Source organism: Corvus hawaiiensis, chromosome Z (assembly GCF_020740725.1).
Source record: "Corvus hawaiiensis isolate bCorHaw1 chromosome Z, bCorHaw1.pri.cur, whole genome shotgun sequence".
Classification (NCBI taxonomy): domain Eukaryota; kingdom Metazoa; phylum Chordata; class Aves; order Passeriformes; family Corvidae; genus Corvus; species Corvus hawaiiensis.
Window position 1 is genome coordinate 22,766,028 of NC_063255.1, and position 13,625 is coordinate 22,779,652.

Sequence of the window (13,625 nt, forward strand, 5' to 3'; positions counted from 1 at the left end):
GATTGTACATGTCACATTGTTTTGGTGCAGTTTTATGTCTCTCTTCAAATTTCTTATGTTTCTTGAATGTGGTAGGAGCAGTGAAGGTACAATCCTTGCAGTTTGTTTTAGATGATACATTTTTAATCCTTGAATTACTTTTCTGTTTCTACAGTATCCAGAGCTGTTTACTGGCATTCTGTCCCCTTGGAAAGGTTTATTGCTGTATGGACCACCAGGTATGGAGGGCTTTTTACCACATCTTTGTGTTTGTCACTGCTTCTTGTTTTGTCCCACGGATAAATCATTGCTGTTAATTAGATGAGATTGAAAAAAAAGGACGTGTTCTGTACATAAATTAAAAGGAGAGACTGTTGGATGGTTATGTCCATCTCTGACACTCAAACCTGGCCCTTGTCCTGAGCTTTGGCTATTTTTGTACTCAAATCTTCCAGACACAGTACTTCCACTAACAATTCAGGGGAGTGAAAACTCAGACCTTTGTTTTCACTCAGCTTGGACCATTTTAATCAAGTTTGGCATGAACCTAATCCTATGATACGTCAATAAATCTGCCATGGACTTATCTCCTTAGTGAAAAATGTCCTTCCTTTCTTCTGCTTTTAGGGGTTGTTTTGGGAATGGGATGGAAGCTTTGCCTTCTGCCAGCTGGGTGTTTTCCTTGTCAGTGCAGCTTCCCTGCTCCTTCTGCCCCACTTTGACACAGAGGTGTGGCTGGAAGGGGACAGAGGGCACAAGAACCACCCGAGTCAAGTTGCAAAGCCTGTCTCTGCAGTGTTCCTTTTGTTCCTTTGAATGTTTAGATGTTCCTGCCACAGAAGGCATCTGACCACTTCAGCATGCACTACTTCAGGATTTGGAGAATGCAATTTGCAGTTCTGTATTACCTGAGTTTCTCCAGACAATCCTGAAAGGGCCACAATATATTCTGAGGGCTGGAGTCCCTCTGCTCTGCAGCCAGGCTGGGGGTGTTCAGCTGCACAAGAGAAGGCTCCAGGGAGAGCTCAGAGCCCCTGGCAGGGCCTAAAGGGGCTCCAGGAGAGCTGCAGAGGGACTGGGGCCAAGGCATGGAGGGACAGGACACAGGGAATGGCTTCCCAGTGCCAGAGGGCAGGGCTGGATGGGATATTGGGAAGGAATTGCTGTCTGTGAGGGTAGGGAGGCCCTGGCACAGGGTGCCCAGAGAAGCTGTGGCTACCCCTGGATCTCTAGGAGTGTCCCAGGCCAGGTTGGACAGGGTTCTGAGCAATGTGGGATGGTGGAAGGTGTCCCTGCCCATGGCAGGGTATTGGACTCAATGCCATTTAAAGGTCCCTTTCAATCCAAACCATTCTATGTGGTTTTTACTGTTTTTTCCCAACTGGTAGCAGAATGAGGGGAATTTATTCAAATGTTTGCGTTGCATTCCTTTGGAGAGTGAATTTCTCAAACACTGTTGTTTGTAGGTACTGGAAAAACTCTGCTTGCTAAGGCTGTTGCCACAGAATGCAATACAACCTTTTTCAACATATCGGCATCCACCATTGTCAGCAAATGGAGGGGTGACTCAGAAAAACTTGTCCGGGTAAGAATTATTCTCTTGTTCATTATATTTTAACATCATGTTCCCACTTAAAGAACTGGGGCTCAGCACAGAACTGGAAACAAGTGTTCGTCTGATACTCATAATCTTTCCTGATTTAGACAGAACATGACTTTTTTTATACTAGTTCTGAAAGCAGGAATAACATCACTTCTGCAGAAGTCTCATAATGGATTCTTGCTGTGGGACTTCAGTTCTGTAATGTAAGATGGAGTAGATGTTCTGAAGGCAGCAGAGATCTTTGAGTGCCTGATTAGGAGTCAGACAGTCAGAGTTCCAAATCTGTGTGCTTAGTGACCCATTCAGAGCACTTCACATCCATTTTGCAGGGGTTGGCTCGTAGGCGCCCTGCAAAATATTATTTAGATTCCCAAATTCTCTATTGTTCTTCATGGCACTAAATGGGCAAAGAACTCCCAGTCACAGAGATCTTCCAGTCAAATACAGATGTAATGTTGTTTCAAGGAAGGTAGTTTGGTGGTAAATGGGTAAATCCATTTTTGTATATACCCTAGTGAGAAGTGTGCATGGCTCAGCTGTGGTACAAAAATATTCAGGGGTTCAGGTGTAGCATCCTTACCCATCTGAATCTCTCTATAATATCTACCAGCTCAGTGGAAATCCACAAGCCCTTAGCCTGCCTTACCCTCATCTCTTGAGCTGCACTTTAAGTAAATGCAGAGCTCTTGGAAACAACCACAGCAAACTGTTCTCTGCAAATGGCATTCCAGGCATTATTATTCTCTCTTGAAATGTAGGCAATGGCTACAGCACACTCACTAGTCCTGCCTCCTTTGTCCTTTAAAATAGCGTATTTTTCTTCTGACATTGCCTCCCTCTTTTACTGATCCTCTTGACATCTGTCCTGACTAGCTTCCTGGAATTTTCTTTTCTGGCAGGAGTATGTGGGGACAGTCTGGTTTCTGCCACCATCATCCAAATGGTTTTTGAACATGCCACAGCATTTACGTTGATATTGAATTTGTGGCATTTTACCCTTAATTAAACTAATGGCAGAATCAAAAAATGAAGTAAGATTGTGGATTGGGAGAGCTCTGAGAAAAGTATTGTGTGAATTTATATCCTAAAATCACATGAGGCTGGCAATGGAGTTTTCTGAAGTTGGGGGAAGGATATATGGGGTTTGTGGTCATTTGGGGGCATATCCACTCATCCTGTTTTCCTCAGTTCTACACTGTATTTGTGTGATTTTATATATTTTATATATTATATGTTATATATTATATTTTTAGTAAAATTGTATACTGGTCATGGTCTACTTGTTACTCTGGGCACATAATTTAAACCCTGTGTTTCATGCTTACAGTGAAGAAAATAATACGTATCTTTTAATATTTTATTTTTTTAAGTATTCAGATTTAAAAGTGCTGGACTAATATATATTGTTAGTGATACTTACCTAAAAAGCCAAAAAAGCATTTTACTGAAGAAGAACTGACAGTGTGTTCTTACTCCTAACACAGGCCTCCCATGTCTACAGAAAATTAGACGAAACTTTGTTCTCCAAAGAGCAGATCCACATTTTTTGTTTCAGCTTAATAAGTCCATTTTTTAAAATCTTGATTGTTCAAGCAATTTATATTTGTTTTGTTCAGGAAAAAAAATGAGCGTTTGATTCTTATCAAAAGAATCAGTCCTTTTTCTTTCATTGTGCTTCAGCTGACCTGCAATTTTTTTTCCTCAAATCCTTATTTTAAAAAAACGTACAAATGGAGCAACAACAAAAGGCACATGTTTAGTCTCAATAACAATTTAGGAGTTCCCTGAATCCTCTGTTGGATCATTTTCTTCTATCCCATTATTTTCAGAGGACTCTGATAGGATTTAGACAGAAAGATTTACACATAAAGACAGGATTACAAGGCTGTGTTCTTTATATCTCCTTTACAAACCTCTCAGAATCTGAGAGGACTCAGGGACCCTCAGCCTACTCAGAGCCTTTTGCCAGCAGATATCCTTTGGGATGTGGGTGCTGTTAATTTATCTTCCATGCCTTTGGTGTCTTCTTGTGTTAGTTTCTCTTTCACATTTACTCTTCTCTCCGAACAGGTGTTGTTTGAGCTCGCCCGGTACCATGCTCCTTCCACAATTTTCTTGGATGAGCTGGAGTCAGTTATGAGTCAAAGAGGCACTGCTCCTGGGTAACTGGTGGGACCACTTTGGGGATTAAAAGAGAGAGGTGTAGTGGTTGTGTCAGTCACAGCAGCCAGACAGGTTGTGTGAGGATTAGCAAGGGGCAACAAGAAGGAGGGAGGGGCAGGAGTTTACAACCAGTTGTGCTGTGCTTTAAAGGGATTTGAAATGGAAATAAAGGCAGTGGTGGTGGGGAAACAACAGGTGAACTGTTAGAGGTAAGTTAGAAGCAGCTTATTTTGTGACACTTTGAACATAGGCATAGCAGAGTAATAGGGAGTGTACACAGTGGACTGGCATTTTCGTTGGTGACAGATTTTGGTGGCATTGTCAGGACTTCCCATTGCAGGAGTGGGAGGATGTTGTTACTTTCATCCAAGATGTAGACAGTTTTTAGTTAAAAACACATTTAGAAGATTTGGAATGGGAAAGAAGCAGGAGAAATATAAAAATACTGTTATAACCATTAGGAACCCATTACAGTGGATTTTACATGCAGTGAATTACATGATCACTTTATTTATATTGTATTGTATGTTTATATTACATGCCTGCTGCTTATAAATAGAATATGCCCTATTGTAAAGATACTACTTGTAGTCATTCTCACTCAATAGATGCAAATAATGTGCCAAATTTCTCCTTCATATGTACTTTTAAAAGCTCTCATTAACATCACTGGGTTATATATTCTAATAAGGGTTTTTATCCTAGATGTTGTACTTATTTTTACATGTACTTATTAAATACTGACTTGGCATTGATGTTTGAATGCCTTTGCAGAAATAAGTCATTAAACCTGAAATTCAGCCCTTACCATCTAAGGTCCTGATGTTTTTCCTGGGTTTGATCCAGGACTTTCCAAGAGCTTCACATCTGGAACCAAGAGTTCCAGCTGGTTTTCTGCAAAACAGATTACCTGTATCAGGGCCAGAATTCTTAGCACTTTGCTTAAGTTCTCCTTTCTTGAAGAAGGATCCTTTCTGTGTCGTTTCTGCTCCATTTCTAAACTCGTATCAGTATGGCATATTTTTCTGTTTTCTTTTGATAGAACATTTTGCAAAATGTTGAATTCAGTAGTAGGTTTTTCTTCTTGTGGTCACTTCACATTCACTCACAGAAAAATGCTACCCTGAAGAGGTAGGTGTACAAGTTATTTGATGGCAACTATCACATTTTAAGAATTCCCTACTATAGATCAATCAATCAATCAATTGGAGCCTTAGCTCTTTTCCAGTAAATATTGGTCTTGCATGGAGATTAACATGAAGAAAAAAATAAAAATAAATATTTTCTTTGGATCCAGTGATAATGAATTCTCCTCACTTTAATGCACTGAAAAGAGTCAATTTAAGTAATCATTAGAAAGCTTGATTTTAATGCCTAGATGTTAGCTAATGGAGCTTAATCATGCTTTGAACTGGGGCAAAACTGTGACAAGGGCTCAGTTGCTGTGAATGACGCTGTATAAATAAAGATGATTACTTTAATGCACTGAGCAAATAATATTTCTCTGAATCTTGGTAGTGGTGAACATGAAGGAAGTCGGCGGATGAAAACAGAATTACTGGTGCAGATGGATGGCTTGGCCCAATCTGATGATCTTGTATTTGTTTTAGCAGCTTCCAATCTGCCATGGTAAGAGATCCAGAGAGTACATTTTGAATACATTTTCATGAGCTTCTAAGCACAGATAAAGATTTTATTTAGACTTCTGCAGAAAAAGCCTTGATATTTGGTTAAAGCATTTAAAGATTAATTTGGAGCTTTTACTTTAAACTCTTCAATTCTTGCTATTTGTGTCACATGAGAATAATCCATAATAAAGTCAACATATGCTGGTTGTACCAGCTGCTAATATTTAAAATGGAGTATTTGACTTTATAGGCAAGTTATTTACTATGTTTAAGCTAAGAAGGGTTTTCAGCCTGGAACTATAAGGTGCTTAAAACATCTGGTGCTTTGAAAGATACTCCATAAATAGGAATGTTGGATTTTACTGGTATCAAATGTGACTCTGAAAAGTTGAGGGACGAAATTCTTCAGGTTTTTTAGCACAATTTAGTATAGAAGGAAAAACAATTTAAAATTGCAACCGGGGAATTTAATCATGTTGGTTCTCAAACTGGGCAGGACATGTATTGGGAACAAGGCAAGCTGGAGAGCATGAGGAAGGGAAGTAACATTTGTAGTGTAACAGCTGTGGATGCTCAGGAGAGGAGTTGCTGATCCTCATAGCACTGAGATCTTTCTGGATACCCCTGTTCCTAAAGGCACATGGACCTAAGTGTGTCTGTTCCCTTCTCGCATGTAGAGGAGCACAAGTCTGGAGTCAGAAAAGCAGAAGACAGCAGTCCTGTTTCCAGGGAACTTCAAGCCATGGTCTGGGAGTCGTTTGCTGGAGCCCAGTGGGAGGTGTTCCCAGGAGTGACCTTGTGTGAGCAGCATTTCAGCTGCATTTCAAGTGGCAAAACTTGAAATTTGACTTGAAGGTGCTTCGTTTAGTGAGGTGACACTTGCCCAGCCCTGCAGTGTGACAGCCACAGAGCAGGGCACCCAAAACCAGCTGGGAGTCAGAGAGGGCTCTGTACCCACAGAACCGCAGGCTTCATTCGTGGATTGCTTTTCAAGATTAGTGATTTTTGGCTGAATCTTACAAAGTTGCCATGGGGTCAAATGTTGGAAAAGCCTCTCTGTGTGACCGGAGGGCCCTGGGTTGTGATCAGCAGGCTGTTGGGAGTGTCTGAGTCTGAATGCCACTGGGTGTGTAACCACAGCTGCTTGCTTTTAAGTACTTATAAAAAAGTCCTAAGTCCTAGAGCATATGTTATTTTGAACATACAAATGCACATTTGTGCATATCACCAAATGTTCTCTCACAAAGTCTGTGGTAATGTTTATTCCTCTTGTCAGCTGATCCTCTCCTTGGCAGGCCTGGCTAAAAAGGTCCAGGGAGCAGGCAGATAGAATTAAACAAGAGGGGTGGAGTTTTTGCCTGAGAACTGAGGCTCAAAGGTAGTATTTTCAATCAGTCCCATGTGGCAGGTAAGCCCAGCTTGTCTTGTCCAGGGCTTCCAAGCTTTTTAACTGAGAGAATGGCTGTGTGAACACCTAGAATTTGTGTAGAAGTTAGCTGTACAAATTAGGCTGGTCCCTGCCCTGGGCCAAAAGTGTGAGTACAGAGCCACCACAGCCTTTTTTTTATAACCATAATAGCAAAGTTTCTGTGTTGGTTTGGGGGAATTTATGTCTTGGACAAGCTCATGAATTTAAATCAGTGCAAAATCCACCCCATTTTGGTACAGTATCTATATAAAAGGAACTGCACTGGATTAAATTTAATTATGTTCCAATTGTGTAAGAAAATGCTGAAAAAAATAACTGCTCTCTGTGTGGACAGTTAAGTTTGAAAGAGAATTAATACAGTATTAATACATTTTTCTCTGTTAGTAATACACTGCAAATGTTTATGTCATTGCAACATCATTGCCCTTTGAGAAGAAGAAGAAGCTCTGTGCAGTGCATTGCACCTTTCTGTGGTCTCTTAAATTGTTCTGTGAGATAATTATCCATGCAGAGAGATTTCTGCATGTGTTTTGTTATCCCGTGTCTGCCTTACACAATCAGTAAGCTTTCTGGGAAGTTGTGTAAAATATACAGAATTCAGTTTTGAATATTTTACATATTTGATTTTTGACCATTTTGTAATAGTGAAGTTCTAATTTCTGCAAAATTGCTTCTTTGAAACATCAAAAATGACAGCCTTTTTTTTAAGGTTGATGCACCATGACAAGGCTTCTGTTTTGAGGGACCTGCCCTGAAACAAAGCTGTGTTGGGACCAGGGTGGCAGCTGAGCTGTTCACTTCTGAGTTTTGTATCTGAGACTTTAGAACCTCCTTTTGGACTTTCCTTCTTGTGGGCAGGTTGGATTTTGCTCTTTCTTAAGCAAACCTAACCCATGAGTGTACTGACTAGAGTGTCCGGCAGAAATGTGCCTACCACAGAGAAAATGCACTAAGAAGTGGCTGAGCAAATGTTTAGAAAGATGTTTGAGGGAAAAGCCTGAGCTTTCACGTCATTGAGGTTCTCCAGCCTCGAGGAGTTTGGGATTATCTGCCTCCAGAGAGGTCAGCAGGTTTTGAACCTTTTTTAGGATCCCAACTATACATTTACAGATTATTTTTATGAGCATTAGGTGACATTTAGCCCCACTGTCAGACCCAGACTTCATCTCCACAGGAATATTTCATAACAAAATTTCAAAATACCTACTGCTATCTAAGTTGTGGCTTCACAGCACAGCCCTGTGCTCTTGCAAACATTTGTTATTAAGCTGGATTTCAAGAGATTTGTTTAACATGGATATTTATTGATCAGGGGAAAAAAAATAGTACCAAGCTGCTTTTAGAAGAAGGAAAAGAAGCCTAAACAAAGCTCTTTACACTGTCCTAAGCTCCACTGCAGCTATTGATCTTCCTCTTCAGCCTGTGCTTGTTGCCCAGCCCTGCTTCCTGCTGCTCATCTGCAAGATGTTTCTAGACAAATTACTTGTTGAAATGATTGAATGTAATTAAATAAAATAAAGGCCTCGTTAGTGAAGGAATAAAGAGATCCTTAATCATGTAGTGAATGTTTCTTAATGTATCAGGACATTTAATTCAGTTTTCATTGTAGTGCTGTTTTCTTCTCATCCTTACCCTCAGGGTGGGTGAAGTTTTGGTGCAGGCCAATAGATCCAACCCAAACCATTCTGTGATTCTGTGGTGCCTCCTAACGTTAATTACAAAAATTCATCCATCTTATGGATCTGTCGAGCTTTGTTTATCTTTTCATGAGCATCTCTCAGTACTCCCATTGGCTATTGTTTCAGAGAATATTTAGGTTGGCTCAGGGCTTTGTATTCTGCTCTGGTTAATGTCACTTAACCTTGCATTTGATCACTGACAAAAAACAATTCAGCAAACAACCTAAACACTTCAGATAACAAAAACATTGTTTCTGTATTTCCCTCTTCAGCCAGCAGGTCACTGTAACCTTCTGGATAAACAGAATCATAGAACCACAGAATCACAGAATGGTTTGGGTTGGCAGGGACTTTAGAGCACATCTAGTTCCACTCTCCTGCCACGGGCAGGGACACCTTTCACTAGACCAGGTTGTTCAAGCAACCTGTTCTTGAATACTTCAGGTATGGAGCAGCCATGGAGCAACTGTGGCAGGGCTTCTCTGGGCAGAGCAGAGAGACTTCTTTGGAGACTTACTTACAGAACATGGCTAAGGAGGCTTATGAAACTGTGACCTTGGGGGGACCTGAAGCAGAAGGAGTGATGGAAAATGTCATCATTTGGAGGATTTCCAGGCTATTTGCAAAGACTGGCTGTGATTGTCCTTCTGCAAAGGTTTTTTAGAGTACCTGTGTGGGCACCTCTAAAACCCTGAGAACTTCTGCCCTCTTTACACAGATGATGTTAATATGGGTATTAATAACAGCAAAGTGTTGTCAGCCAGAGTAATTCTTTCCAGCCAAGCAAGGTGATTTTAAGAACTTGAGCTGAAAAATACATTTGGAAGGTGAAAGGAGACTGGTGTGGTTCTTTGTCTGTTCTGGGTGGGACCCTGTGCAGGAGGTGTTGCACTTAACACTGGACAGCACCTGAAACAGCCTAAAAATATCAATAATAATAATAATAATAATAATATCACTATAGCGACAGCTGTTGCTTAACAAATTCTGGTATTTACTTCTGAGGCCTTGCTAAGAAGCACAAGGATTGATCTGAGTGCATTCCTGTTGTCCTCTGGATTCCTGGTTTTCTGATTTTTGTGTTCATTGCTTGGATTAGTGCATGTGGAACAAGGTTTCCCAAGCCAAGATATTGTTTCTGGGGAGAAGGACACTTCTGTTCCTGCTGAGCTGACAGCCAGGCATGCTGAGGTCTGGCAGGCACCTGTATGAGGGTTTGGGAGCCCATTTTTGGGGGTTTTTTTATCATGTGCTATGCCATAGAAAGCATTTGGTATTAAAAAAAGTAAGGACAAGTCACCAAAGTTCAGCTCTAGTGTTGTGCTACAAATCCATCTTGAGCTGGCTTTGAGCTCTCTGTAAACTAAAAGGGGTTTCATACGAGCACTCTATTTGTTGCTTTAATGTTGACTTTTCTGGGAAAAATATTTCACCCAGGGAATTGGGAAAGATAGGGGCAGGTTTATCTAAGTGTCTCTGCAGTCCCAGGTTGCTGATAGAACCCTCCAGCAGCTGATTCCTTGTACTCAGCCAGCACAGGTAGAAGTAGTGCTTAGGGCTTCTGTTCTTCTGCCTGCACAAGAAACTTTGAAGTGGGTTTCCCCTAGGTGAGAGTTTCTTGCCAGGTATGAGGACTAAATAATATTTTAAACTGGAATAAGGAGTCTGTGACTGAGTGGGGCCAGTAAAGAAAGATTGGTACAGGACCCTTTTCTTATCATTTTTTAGACAAAAGATCATAACCAGCGTTGACATTGACAGAATCAAGGTTTTTGTTCACTGACACGTTTATCCAGCCTGTTCACCTTTCACATGATCCTTTTTATAAGGATAATGTCTTTTGTGGCTGTATTATTTATAATTTGTATTGCAGGTGCAGTCTCAGTTCAGCGTCCTGTTCTGCCATAATACATGGCCTCACATCCAAGACCTTCAGTCTGGATTTTACACCTACTGAACATCCCTTATTAAGTAGCAATTAATTAGTCCTTAGAGTGCCCCAGATAGGCAATTTGTAGTGACTCCTTAATAGCACAGGGGGAAAGGGAGAGGTTGTTGCTGATGAGACATGCTGCAGATGAGTACCAGGGTGAGGGATGGAAACTGCAACTTCTGGTTGTTTTTGTTAGCCTCGGTGTCACAAGCCAGCATATCACTGAACAGGAATACATTGGATATTTAACCCTTTTTGTTTTTTGGCACAGCTACAGGCAAGGATCTTGCTGTCAAAGCCACGTCTCCACTCCGAGATGCGCTGAGACACTCTCCTCCTCTGCTTGCAGGGAGCTAGACTCTGCCATGCTGCGGCGGCTGGAGAAGAGGATTCTGGTTGACCTGCCCAGTGAAGAGGCACGGCGAGTGATGATCCAGCACTGGCTGCCCCCTCTGAGCAACAGCGGCGGGGTGAAGCTGAGGACGGATCTGGACTACAGCCTGCTGAGCCAGGTGGGCGGCACCGTGGCAGGGACAGCGGTGCTGCAGCTGTTCCTGGGCCACAGCACTGACCGAGGGCTGGGACAGCACCTCGGGCTGCAGCCACTGCCACACACACAGCTGGGAAAGCGCCTCAGCTCACCTGGCTCCAGCCAGAGGGACACTGGTGGGACACGGGGCTGAGCATGGCACAGGCACGGGGAAATCGCCGGCTTCACTCAGCTCTGCCTGCAAAATGGTGTGTCCTGGTTCTCTCTGCTGGGCAAGCTTTTCAGCCTTAAATACAGGGAGACTTCCAGCAACAGCAGATTTTATCACTGTTCTCACCAAGCTGGGAGCACTCCAATTCTTGAGGGTAATGAACAGTTAATTGTGTAGGGAAGGTTTGCCACAGCTCCGCTGCTGCAGCAGAGAAGAACATTTGACAGTGAAGAGATTCACTAGATACCCAGGCTTCCTTCATTTAGCCCTTTGTCACATCCTGAATTCTTTGGAAACAGAATCCTTTAATGGTTTGGGTTGCAAGTGACTTCAAAAATCATCTTGTTCCAACCTCCAGCTGTAAGCAGGAGCACCTTCAATTAGCCCAGGTTGCTCAAGGCCTCAGCCCCTAAATATTTTAGTTTACCCAGCTGAGATTTTTTACATCTGTTTACAGAGACAATACTGCTCATTTCTGGGTTCATAAGTGTTAATAAGGAAATACAGTTATTTCATTAACAAGGAAGTTGAGGATGGACTCAGAAAGTCTGATTTGACCTACAGAAAGTCTTTATTTGACCTACAGAAAACTGACATTTAGAAAGAAAATGTCCAGTATTTTCCTTGGTCCTACAATGTATTGTAGACATTCAAAAGAATATTGAGGTACATCATTTTGAGGGGAGGATACACATAAAAATAGATTCATGTGTGTGTGTCTGTGTGTATATAAATGTGTATTTCAGACAACAACAGACCTCACAAGTATATATAAAAATACATATACAATATATATACAATATACCTGTAAATTCCATTTCGGTCTGATTGATTTGTGAGTTGTAATTCATGTATGTGAGTTGTAATTCATGTATCATTCTGATTCTGTCACAGGAAACGAATGGATACTCTGGCTCAGACATAAAACTCGTGTGCAAGGAGGCAGCCATGAGACCAGTGAGGAAAATCTTCGATGCTCTTGAAAATCATCAGCCAGGTACCTCAGCTCTGAGCAGAGAATCCGGCCTGGGAAATGCTGTAACTCTGGGAACGATCATTTTAACTCCAGCAGGTGGAGCTCTGATATCTGCCTGGAAAAGTTTTAAACTCTACAGTTTCTAACCCACTAAATTTCTAAAAATCGGGGCTTCTTTTAAAGCTGTCATTATCTGTGCTCCCAGCATAAATGCAATTTTTAATTTATCTCACTACATTTATTCTGTTGTTTTCCTATATTAAGTGTTGGATTAGGCAGGGACATAAAAGAGTGTATTTTGGTAATAGTAACAGTATTTATTAATTCTCTTCTCTTTAGGTAACAGTAACTTGCCCATGATCCAACTGGATACAATCACAACAGCCGATTTCCTGGATGTGATCACCCACACCAAGCCATCAGCAAAGAATCTAAGCCAGAAGTACACGGCTTGGCAGAGAGAATTTGAGTCAGTCTGACAGAAAAAAACAAACCAACCCCAAAATCGAAAACCTCCCAAGCCTTTTGCTATCCAAAGTGGCCTCCAAAGGATCAAATGGCGATGGGGAAGGAAGTGATGTTGTTTCAAGGAACACAAAACGCAGTGACAAGTGTCAGAGGGAAATCTTTACTTTCAAAATGCAAGGGTGGGTGAAGGGGTGGTGGTTATTCTTTATTAATGACCATTCAAAAAGTGTTCTTGGAATTCATGTGATGGCAGCTCCTATGCATCAAAGCCTCTAGCCTTAATTTTATGTATAAAGACTTAAAAGATTGATTGGTTCTCAGTCTTTATTCATGACAGATTTTGAGTAGAACTGGAGCAAAGTTTAAAAGCAGATAGGAAATTATTGCAGTTCTTCATTTCTGACACTCACTAGAGCATCACAGTCAGCATAGCTTTACCAGCAGAGACCTGCACCCTTCTTAATGAAATACAAAACAGGAGTTTTCAGTGAAATTCAGGACCTTAGCAGGGACATGTAAATTTGGCTGGTTTGTCACTGATTTCAGTTGAGTTCAAAGCCTTGAAGTGTGTTATTTTCCTGTTAGTTTGCTGTATTTCCAAGGTGGGGAAAAAAAGGAATTAGAGGAAAACTGCAGAAAATCAGCAGATTTAGGGTAATTAACTAGAAACTTACTGGTTTGCAACTAGAAACCCACTGGTTTGCAGCCAGCCATAAAACAGAATGCCAGAATGGGTCAGGCTGGAATGGACCACAGGGGATCACATCTGGTGTCACCTCCCTGCTCCAGCAGGGCCATCCCAGAGCAGAGGGCACAGGATTGTGTCCAGAGGGCTCTGGAATATCCCCAGGGAGGAGTCTCCACATCCTCTCTGTCTCTGTTCAGGGCTCAGGCCCTGCCCAGGGCAGCAGTTCTGCCTCCTCTGCAGGGGAATTGCTGGGCTCAGGCCCTGCCCGTTCCTCTGGTGCCACTGCCAGGCCCCGGAGCAGAGCCTGGGCCCTGAAGGTCCCTTTTAGTTCCAGCATCAGTCACACATTATTGGAAGTCTCCAAGGGAAGTACCTTCA

The 13,625-nt window shown here is 41.8% G+C and overlaps 1 protein-coding gene across 10 annotated transcripts in view; it reads left to right on the top strand.

The window, feature by feature from the left end:
* KATNAL2 (katanin catalytic subunit A1 like 2) overlaps positions 1-12,869 on the top strand; it is a 28,874-nt gene extending 16,005 nt beyond the window's left edge. For 5 of the 10 annotated variants that reach the window (XM_048292913.1, XM_048292919.1, XM_048292922.1 and 2 more), the window contains 7 exons: positions 155-218; positions 1,446-1,564; positions 3,653-3,744; positions 5,264-5,374; positions 10,686-10,926; positions 12,010-12,112; positions 12,431-12,869. In XM_048292913.1, coding sequence (XP_048148870.1) covers positions 155-218; positions 1,446-1,564; positions 3,653-3,744; positions 5,264-5,374; positions 10,686-10,926; positions 12,010-12,112; positions 12,431-12,570 — 870 coding nt within the window. In that variant the 3' untranslated portion in view covers positions 12,571-12,869. The remainder of the gene's footprint in view (positions 1-154; positions 219-1,445; positions 1,565-3,652; positions 3,745-5,263; positions 5,375-10,685; positions 10,927-12,009; positions 12,113-12,430) is intronic. The other 5 variants (XM_048292914.1, XM_048292917.1, XM_048292918.1 and 2 more) reach the window with 2 other exon arrangements.
* The last annotated feature ends 756 nt before the right edge of the window (positions 12,870-13,625 follow it).